The sequence below is a fragment of the Centruroides sculpturatus genome, unplaced genomic scaffold (genome assembly GCF_000671375.1).
Source record: "Centruroides sculpturatus isolate CEXI.00-Female unplaced genomic scaffold, Cexi_2.0 scaffold235, whole genome shotgun sequence".
NCBI classification, from domain to species: Eukaryota; Metazoa; Arthropoda; class Arachnida; order Scorpiones; family Buthidae; genus Centruroides; species Centruroides sculpturatus.
The window spans coordinates 464,701-475,892 of NW_019384436.1; the positions used below are offsets into that span (position 1 = coordinate 464,701).

The following is an 11,192-nucleotide window of genomic DNA, read 5'->3' on the forward strand; positions in this document are numbered from 1 at the left end:
TTGGTATATATATACTGTTTTTTAAATAAAAGTACTTAGATCTATTTACAAAATATTTAGATTGGCAACAGCAAGTGTATGTTTTAGTTGCCAAATCTCCATTTTACCCCAGGCTACACTAATTTTTGTATATTCGGCACTTTTAAAATTTACCAAATAACCGAGACAAAATAACAAATTGACCAGAACGTTGGGATCGCATCATGAAACCGGGTCAGTCCCTGTGAAAGCGAGACATCAGACAAGTCTATTCAATGGTTTTTCGCTATAACTTTGTGCATGCTCTGGCAAGAAATAGTTAGCAAAGGCTATTCCATTTTGCGAACGATTGTCGAACTTTTTCATCGAAGATAGCATTAAATTATTTAATTTTAAATCATAGAAATTAAATTGACAGTTCTTAGATAACGAGATATATAAAAATTTCCGCTCGTAAAAACGTGTCTTATGCGAAAGGTAGTTGTGATTGGCTGAAAGTTTACTCTTCCTTTGTTTTCATTCCGAAAATAGTTCAGAAATGGCCGCCATTTTCAGAATTAAAGACGGGTCTGGTACAGATGATGAGCAACGGTTTGGTTTCATAATATTAGGATACATTTCAACAAACCATACACTTTTCTCTTCTGTACCTTTATAATAATAAGGGATGTCAGAATTTTTATTAGGACACTGCTTCTACAACAGAGACAGATAACGCCGAACGATACATTTTTTAGCGTACAGTGATGACGTGGCCGCTTTTCTTCGTTTCGTGCACGAAGTGACAGCAGTTGAAAAATTAAAAATTGTGTTAAAAAATACTTATTGATGTTAACAATTAAAATTTATTACGTTGAATTAGTGTAAATTACTTGTAAATTGCATACAATATGCTGTGTTCAATTTTTTATCACGTATATTTACTTTGTATTTATTTGTTTATTAATACAGTGGAACGTGGTTAACTCGAGCCGCTATAACTCAAAAGGTTTACATTGACACGCCGATTCTACGTTATAAGACACACGGAAGTATCGTATAGATAGTTTATTATGGGCCACAAATAAATCGATGCAGGAAATCTTGATTTTTAGCCCAAACCTTCGTAACTCGAAGTCCGAATTCCCCCTCTGACAGATTCCAGTTAACCAGGTTCCATTGTCTTATGTAATAAATTGTTTGAATATATACAAATATTAGTTAATTGTAGAAGCTTTGAAATTACTAACGACTGTAGAAATTTTAAAAGCATTTTCTGTAATATAAATTGCGTAGAATTTTAATACTGTATTTCCTTAATTGCAACACGTACAGTAAAATATAATATTAATAACAGTATCTGGGCATTAAGGCTTGAGTCTGCCGCTCTGGGTGACCCAAAATCGAATCCGAGCAATCAACCGCTAGAAATTTTTTGCCCCATTGTGAGCCTGGCCGAAACCACGATGCGTACAGAAAAAAGGCTTGATGTTGTCGAAACCGTGTCGTATTTGCTTATTGTGTACTGGCACAATGAAGTGACGTTTTTCTCAACACTGGGCTAGTTGAATCTTTTATTTAGTTACTAACTAAATAAAAGATTCAACTAGCCCAGTGTTGAGAAAAACGTCACTTCATTGTGCCAGTACACAATTTAATAATTATAATACTGATATATTTATATATGTTTACATATAAATATATATTATTATTTTAATTGTCAAAATTCACTTTGCAACTATGAAAAAAGCAACAGTTTACAGACTACTAGCATTACAATTATTGAGTCACTTGTATTCCTAATAATGTAAAGAAGACATAATTATTGCTCTAGTGTCTTATGTATACTTCAGACATGTAACAGAAATTTCTGAGTGAATCACTTGGATTACTGATGGCTTGCATAGACTTAGCATAAGTACAGAAATTACTGTAAAAACAATAGTCCAAGATCACTATCAACATATTATGCAGGTTGCTGCCATATCAAATGGCAGCTTCTTGCATTTCATATGCAAACATGACAATGCTCAATAAAAAAAAAAAGGAAAAGCAAAACAAGTATTAAATTTTATTCTTTACTTTGTGTCTGTTCATGTGCCTGTTTTCTGTTTTATTCAGTGTTCAACTGCTTGTGACATATTTTTATGTTATTTACTTTTAAACTGTGGAGTTATGGTGGGGATTGGCAGAGAGTAAGGGACAGAAGAGGATTAGTGTGGGAAGTGCCACTCCTTGCTGTCCCATGTGGCTACATCCCTAAACTTCAAGAATTCTTGAGAATCAGAAATATACTTGATTGCATTAATGTCTTTATACAAAAATTCTGTTTTTAGATTAGTTCATTCTGCTACAAATTAAACACTTCAGATCATGAGCTGTAATGTCTCTTTTGAAAGGAATATGTGGGAGAGTAGCTAATGAAGTAAATTCAACTATGTATTAAAAAAATTCACTTGTCTATCAACTTGTTAGAAATAATAAAACTAGTGTGAAAGTTTAATTATCTACAAGAATTTACTTTATTCTTCTTACAACTAAGTGTTTAAACCATAAATTTATTATGTTGGCTTTTACAGAGTAAACTCAAGCAACATCAATGTGATATAAGGAAAGATAGCTCTTCTATATTAACAGCTTTTGCTTCCTAATAAGATAATACAGTTTTATAAGATTGAGTATCCATCATCAAAAAAGTTTGACTATCTACTAAGCTTCCAGAAGTTATTGAAATTTATGGATAAGGTCTTAAGATCTTGTGTAAATCAGAGATAAAGATTTCCACTATGTGGTTCATTCTATATAATGTTGACTCTTTACAAGTGTTTATTTTCTGTAGATGAATATACTTATTATATATTTAGCCAGTATTCATTTTTACTGTTTTGTTATTATTTTTTATTTATTAATATTGCCACTTTATGGTTTTAAATATCTTATTCTAAATAATTTTTATATTTAAACTTTGATACACATCATTGACATGCAATATTGAAAAATATTATAGAAGTATAGGATTTATATTTAAACTTTGATACACATCATTGACATGCAATATTGAAAAATATTATAGAAGTATAGGATTTGAATATAGAGTCTAATGGTTATTAAAAGGAGCTGAAAACATTTTTTTACTTTTAAATTTTATGCCTGATATTAAAAATTTAATATTATTTTACTTTAATGAGATTACTTTTAAAAATATCATATATTTGAAAACAGTTATGTGCAAAATGACAAATTGTTTGTAATGTAGTCAAATGTTACATTTAGAATACACAAATTGATAATGATATTTAGAGAAAGAGTAAGGAAGAAAAAATTAATATAGAATGATTCATTTGATTATTGCGATACTGTAAGGTGATTTTTGTATAAAATGCTCGAGAGCATTAATATGAGAGCTTTTATCAAACAAATGTTATATGATAGATAGAATAGTAAAATGTTTGAAAGATTAATGTACAGAGTGGTCATAAAGTAAGTTGGCCAAGTAATAGCAATCTTGGGAGGTCAGAAAGTGTGGTATCTGCCAGTAAATTTTTAAGGTTAGTTTTGGATAAGGACAAGATGTTAGTTGTAGTAGTGATGATTTTCTAGCTAGAGCCAATGAGTTTCTGGAACAGTCTGGTTCTATAGTTTTACAGGAAGATCTAACAACGATTGTTCTAAGAACGACTTGGAAGGTGCTCGCACTTCCAAGGATAGTAGCCTCATTACCCAGATCCTCTTAATCCATCAAATGTGGCATGCCCTAGACCAGTGTTTTTCAATCTGTATGGTGTGAGACTTTTGCAAGGGAGACATGCAGCTTTTATCAAATTAACATTTTTTAATACAATACAAACAGAAAAACAGTCAAATTGATGTAAAAAAAATGAATCAGCAATTCAGTTATGCCTAATTCACAACCCTCATATGAACAACTCTGGTACCAATGCTAAAAAACCCATCCACAGTCTTGTTGAAACATCTTGACGAATCAAACCTCAACAAACAATATACTTTAATAAAGGAATGTTGGAAACCACTGTCCTAGACTGTTTTTTGAGACCAAGACACATAATCGGAATGGCCACTATGCCCACTAGTTAACAAGAATTCCCACCTAACATAGTACTTAGAGTAGGCATTTACAAAGCATATTACATCTTTAATGCCTACTTCTAATTTTGTAGCTAGCTCTAAACTCAATGCCAAGATAGGCATCACTTGCCTCCACTCCCACAAGCAAGTATTGATTTTATAAGATTGATGTGGTATCTTTGTATTGCATCTGTACCACATTTTGATGTGTTAATGCTTACAAATGCCTTATTCCTTAGGACTGATCACTCTATCCCCAGGTGGATTTGAGGGAAGTGCTTTTTCATATAATGGAGAACAATTATTTTCAATTTAACAGTACCATTTACAAGCAGAAGCATGGTGTGCCTATGGGCTCTCCCCTCTCTGCTGCTCTTGCAGAACTTATGAGGAATGTTGAGGTTAGAGTTTTTAGTTCTTTGTTGGCTATTCGCTACCCACTCTTATATCTACATTATGTAGATGATATCTTGCTTGCTTGGAATGGCTCTGAGGAAGAGTTGTAAGTCTTTATAAACAAGTTATCTTCTATCTATACAAGAAGTAATTTTTCTGTTGAGCAAGAACAAGGTGAGGAGATACACTTTTTAGACTTATAAATAGAGTACCTTCTGGGCTTATGTTTTCTGTTTACCACAAGGCTGGTACATTACCACAAATTGTCTCTGCTATTGCCTTCCAGTCCCCCATGCTTTGTAAATTCTGTTATTTCAGCTCTCATGCATAGAGTGTTTAGTTTCTCCACCCAAATATATGTAAACAAAGAGATGTGAATTATATTGTTGTTTATTAAGTTATGGCAATGCAACATTTGGGCAATGTGCCTAGGGGAATGCCTTTGGGGAGGTCTTTTTAAGGGAAACTGGCTCCTATTTAGGTGTTACAGACGTGGAGAAAACCCGGAAAACTCCAAGTGGCCAGCCTGTTTGAGCGAGGTGCAAACCTACGACCAAACTCCCAGTGTTCAGGGTACGAAGACCGCTTGGCCACTGGTGGACTGATGTGAATTATATACAATGCAGTATGCAAGACAGGTTATTCCCCAGCAAAATTTAATTATCTCCTTAACCATATCAGGAAATTGATATATCCTCAGACATTCCTCTCTAATAAATAAGATTGCTGCATTGTTCATTTTCCGATTCCTTTTGTGGGCATTTTATCTTTACAGATAGCCTGTCTCTTCAGAACTCATGGTCTCCTTTTACCAATTGTTCCCCAGCCTACCTTATGTAGGTTGTTATGTAATGATAGGGACAGTGTTGCTGTATATGAAAAGTCAGGGGTTTATGCAATCTTATTGTGGCAGCTGTTATCAGGAACAGCATTCATGCGCTGTACATTGGAGCCACATCTAGAATGTTGCAAGTTCAGGTAGCAGAACATCAAGAGGATATTGCCAATAATAAATTCCCAACTGAACTTTCAAAATGAGTAGTAGGGCATGGTTATGTGCCCCTTTGGGTTAATACTAGATTACTGAGGTGGGGCTGACAAAAGAATGTTATTTTTATAGGAAAAATCTTTATATTGTGTTATTTTCACCCTGCAAAACCCCTACCATCAATATTCTGCATTTATGGATAGAATTATTTAAACAATTCACTTTGCAGATGCTCTAAAGATCTGTATACTTAGGGATTTATATTGTTAATCAAACATCTTTACTACACCCGATACGTTTAAAGCTATACATCAACTAAAGCTGAATATTATCAGGCTAGACATGGCTATAATACTAATAATTTAATAGACAATTTGGCATTAGAGTTAGGCATTAGGCACCATCTCTTGATAANTTATAACAACCATTTGTTAAAATTAATTTTTCAGTCCCAAGAAATATATAAAATGTACTCCTGATAAATTCTCAAATGAATGGCATACAATGAGTGTTGCAGTAACTGATGCTGAAGGTGTTTGTCGCTATGACTTAGATGATTTAGATGTACAGTGGCTCAAAATATTAAATGAAGAAAGAGAAAACTGTGGTAAGTAATTAGTACATAATCATAATTTCAAAAAGATCTTGTACATTTTCATTTAATCATTTAATGTAGGTTGATAATGTACTCTATGAACCGATGATCGACCAAAAAACAAATAAAAGAAAAATTCACAACTAACATTTTCAAACTCCTCCGAGTTCTTCAGGTGTAAATGAATGTCTGATGGAATGTTAAAGCTTTTGGAATACAATGGGGATTGAAAGCGGATGTGCATTCAGATGGCAAGCAAAGTTTAACACTTAAAGGTTAGCGCCAATCAGTGCCTGCCAGTTTACTGACAAAACCAACTCCTCCTTATATTTCTTGTGCATCGGATTCAAACAATTCATCGAACGTTTGTATTCCAAAAGCTTTAACATTCCATCGGACACTTGAAAAAGAACTTGGGAGTTCAAAAACGTTAGTTGTGAATTTTTCTTTTGTTTGTTTTTTATCACATACCAGTCATTGGTTCATAGAGTACATTATTGACTATACCCTGGTGTTGTGTGTTGTTGTTTACCAAAGTAGGTTGTTATTACATTTATAATAAATAACAGTTAATGTTAATAGCTATTTATGCATAGAATGTATCTCTGAATAAGTATGACTTGAAATACAGAATTATGAATTTTTCTGTTGCAAAGAATTTGCTGAAAGAACAACATTATGACTCCAAATTTTGCATGTAAGGGAAATGTTTGCAGAGAAAACCAGCCTAAAGTTTGTACTTGATTAAGCAATAAAAATGGTTAATTATGTTAAAATTAGATCACAAAGTTATGGTTTTGCAAGAAGTTATGCAAGATAGTGTATTCAAATCACAAATAATTTTTTTTGTACATTATTAAAGTAAGATGGCTATTGAAAGGAAATGTGTTGTCACATGTGTATGAGTTGTATGAGAAAATGCATATGTGTTTTTTCACTGAAATGATCACAGTTTTATAATTATTTGTCTGATGAAATTTGGATCTGTAAATTAGCTTTTGTAGCAGGTGTATTCAAGAAACTTAATTCCTAAACATCAATCAAAATTATCACCTTTTTAAATATTCCAGCAAATAATTTAATATCGTAAAATTTACGATATTAAATTATTTGCTGGAATATTTAAAAAGGTGATAATTTTGATTAATTCTTTTTAGTTCCAGTACAAGTTAATATTCCTAAACATCAGTATTAAAGGCCAGAAGATGATACTCATTTCTAATGATAAATTATTTACATTTAAAAAAACAGTTAAAATATTTTTAAGAATATATTAATAACAAAATTAAGAAACTAAAGTTAATCATAATGATGAAATTGATGTGGTTGGTGAAACATTGAAACTACTAAAAACTAGATTTGAAAATTATGTTCAGTTTTTTGTAGAAAAATTATTTGTGGATGAGAGATCCATTTGAAGAAGAATCTTACAGTATTAGTTCTCATTTTGAAAGAGGAAGAATTTACAATTACAAATATCAGTTCCTGGAAATGAATTTTGACAGGAGTAATACTGCAGTTTCTGGATTAAAATACTAAAACAATTTTCACAAATTTCATAAGCAGTAATAATGTTATACAATTTTTTACATCCTATTTGAAACATACTTCTTAGCATGAAATGAAATTAAACTAAAAAAAAGGAGAAAAATGCTTAATTAATAAAAAAGGAAATGAGACTAAGTCTTTCTACATTGAATTTTAAAATAAAAATAAAAAGTAGTTTTTATTCCTCAGTCCCAACCATCTGATTGATAAAAAGAATTCATTATGATTTTATTTTATTTATTTTTGTAAAATTTATTATGTTGTGATTTGAATTTACGACTAATAGAAATGTATTAAAACTTTTTAAATGAAAAATAAACTTATTTGTATACTAAAGAAATAGAAGCTTTTATGACATGCAATCTATCATAAAATTTACATGCATGCCATAAAACAAAAAGGCTGAGAAACACTCCTGTGTACAAATGAAATATAAATTCCTATTTAAGCTAAATTTACATTTCAACATTAACTGAAAAATTGGTTAATAAAAATTAATTAGAATTAAAAGTTATTTTAATATTAAATTAGTGTTTTTTTTCTGGGTTTGCAAAAATTATCAAGAAAAAAATAATTTCCATTTCTTATGTAGATACAAGAATTTATGAGCATTAAATATAATTATTAAATATTAGTAATTATAACTAACATTTGGCAGTATCATTAAATATTACTTAACATAACTAACATATAAATTAGAAATTCAATTTTGATCATTTGATTTAGAATTTTGATATAAAATCTGCTAGATATGAAACACGTTATATTTCAATCATTTGCAATAAATCTGTGCATAAAACAATTTATTTATTGTAAAGATCATGCAAAGTTTTGCAGCTTTTATGATTTAATGAATACTGGTGATATCAAATATATATTTTATAAACAATATGAAAGTTTGTAATTATGTATAAATAATTAAACACTTATAACTTTTGTATAGATTCTCTGTTATTTGTTTTTTTGTTTGTTTTTTAGGTCTTTATCCAGTAGATGAAGCAACAATAGAGTTAATTATAGAAAAATTAGAAATTGATGTAAGTGTTATTTTGTTCTTTTATAATAATGCAGAATGTCTGTGAGAAATTATAAAAATTTATTTCCTAAAAAGTAATAGAGAAAAAAAGCAAATTAAATCATTTTAAAGAATAATTCAAAGCTCTAACATAATTGATTGCTTTGCAAAATCTGACTAAATAACATCTATTGTGACATGTTGGAGTTGTAATTATTACATCATTGCTAGAAGCAAATCTACTTTGTTTTAAGTAACCAGTAGTATCACTATATGTTTGCAATGATAATGAAGCTATTATATTAATGATAAAGAGATAGAGGAAATTGATAGGACTAAAGTGCTAATTAGTACCAGTGTGATTTCATAAAATCAGATTTTCTCTTCCAAGTTCATAACACTTAATGATTTGAAGAATTGTCTATGGATAGTAATTATCAAATAATGTTTGTAGAATGTTTGGTGTAAAATTAATAAATTTTTTTTGCTTGCATATAATGAACTTTTATGTGTGAAAAAAATATAAATTGTTCATTGTAGACTTGGTTTTTTATGTAGTATTACTTTTAATGAATAGATTTTTGTAATCTCACATCATTTGTAGACATTCTTTGTTTAAGAATTATAAAGATTCTGTAAAGAGTATGTCAGTTTGAAAGTGAAATAAACTTAAGAATTTGAATACTAATATTATTGAATATTCATGAATACTTAGTTTTAAATGTATATACAACTGACAGAAAATCCAAATAATATCAAACCTTTAATGTCCAGAAAATAATTTAAAATTAAACAAACGTTTTCAGCTACTGTAATTTTCTGTGTATCGTGCATTGGCATATAATCTATAGAAAATTGCTAAAATTAAAATAAAAAATGTCACATAATCTACATTGTCATATATTCCACACCAAAGCTGATGTAACTTAATCCATGTACAGTTTATAAGATATTGTCTCAAACATTCCATTTTTTTTTTTTCTTTCTTTCATTTTATCTTTGTTGGCAATTTATTGTAAAAAAATGTAATTATAAAATAAATGAAATGGGGGAAAAAACAATATTTGAAACTGAACCTCTTAAACTGTGTTAAGTGTTATAACTTCTTCATGCACATTGGGGTGTGTATAATAAATAAATGAAACCTACTTACTGGAGCCTCTAATCGATGTGAAGAAATACAAAAATAAACAACTTTGAAAAAACAAACGTTTTCCGAACACCTTCCGTGTCCTTCCTCAGGTAAAACGGCTGGATTCCTTACTTTAAAACACCGTTATGCAATTTTAAAAAGAACAAAATTTGAATGATGATTTGATTGTACGATGTCCACCGCGCATGCATTGTATCTGTCGTGTCCCCATCATTCAGAATTGCATTTACTCTTCTCATACGTATATGATGCACTATTTTTACTATAACCGTTACATGTCCTCATGCATCCTTCTACACCCACTGAATCCTTAGTAATCATTATGTAATAAGGCTTGCCAAGCTATCGAAAGAGCCATTTCTTCTTGGGAGTTAATGCACATAGATGTAGTGTGCGCCTTATATATTTCTATCGCTTCTAGCCANTTTTTCTACAGGATGTATGTACTGTATTTTTTTAATGTGGCAGTCTTTGAAGCATATCAACTGTGCAAAAAGAGGGCTAAATGTACTCAATGTTAACAGTAAATGCTGTTTTATTATGTCGATATTCCACACTAAAAAATGTGAGGGTCAGGGAATTTGGACAAAGTTGGTCAGGGAAAATCAGGGAAAGTCAGGGAATTCAAAACAAAAATTTGAGTAGGAACCCTGTATATGCTTTTAACGTTGGTTTAGTGTGATTTTTCTTACGTATAATAATCTTGGCATGAAGTAAATAGTGGTTTTGTCAATTATCAGCATGCAATGAGTTCTTATTACATCAATATGTATATGATTCTTCATTGTGTTAATAAATATATTTTATGTAATTAAAAAAATTAAATTGATTTGAATTAAAATATCAACTATTGAAGAAATATCTAATTTTCAGAGTTTTGATAATCTTCAAAATGCCAAAAGCCTAATTCACAACCCTCATATGAACAACTCTGGTACCAATGCTAAAAAACCCATCCACAGTCTTGTTGAAACATCTTGACGAATCAAACCTCAACAAACAATATACTTTAATAAAGGAATGTTGGAAACCACTGTCCTAGACTGTTTTTTGAGACCAAGACACATAATCGGAATGGCCACTATGCCCACTAGTTAACAAGAATTCCCACCTAACATAGTACTTAGAGTAGGCATTTACAAAGCATATTACATCTTTAATGCCTACTTCTAATTTTGTAGCTAGCTCTAAACTCAATGCCAAGATAGGCATCACTTGCCTCCACTCCCACNTGATGGTGAGAAGCAACTGATAACATTAAGCAGCATAATTAAATAAGACTATAATTAGTGAAAAGTTTGATTTTTATTGGCCTTGACAATAAAAAGAATATGTAAATAATTAAAAACTGTGTAACTTTAGGATTTATTATTCTTAATTAGTATTATTAATTAATAATAATTTAGTTATATTCTGGATGAATTAAGAAATGCTAGCAATTTAAATTACTATA

At 30.4% G+C, this 11,192-nt stretch overlaps 1 protein-coding gene and 1 long non-coding RNA gene across 2 annotated transcripts in view; both read left to right on the forward strand.

The window, feature by feature from the left end:
• LOC111619949 (protein Jade-3-like) overlaps nt 1-2,855 on the forward strand; it is a 56,606-nt gene extending 53,751 nt beyond the window's left edge. The window contains exon 9 of the mRNA XM_023361780.1: nt 2,538-2,855. Coding sequence (XP_023217548.1) covers nt 2,538-2,609 — 72 coding nt within the window. The 3' untranslated portion in view covers nt 2,610-2,855. The remainder of the gene's footprint in view (nt 1-2,537) is intronic.
• Nucleotides 2,856-5,861: 3,006 nt separating this feature from the next.
• Nucleotides 5,862-10,640, forward strand: LOC111619951. Its single transcript, XR_002755842.1, has 3 exons — nt 5,862-6,035; nt 8,550-8,608; nt 10,613-10,640. It is a non-coding gene; the product is annotated as an uncharacterized LOC111619951 (long non-coding RNA).
• Nucleotides 10,641-11,192: the final 552 nt, after the last annotated feature.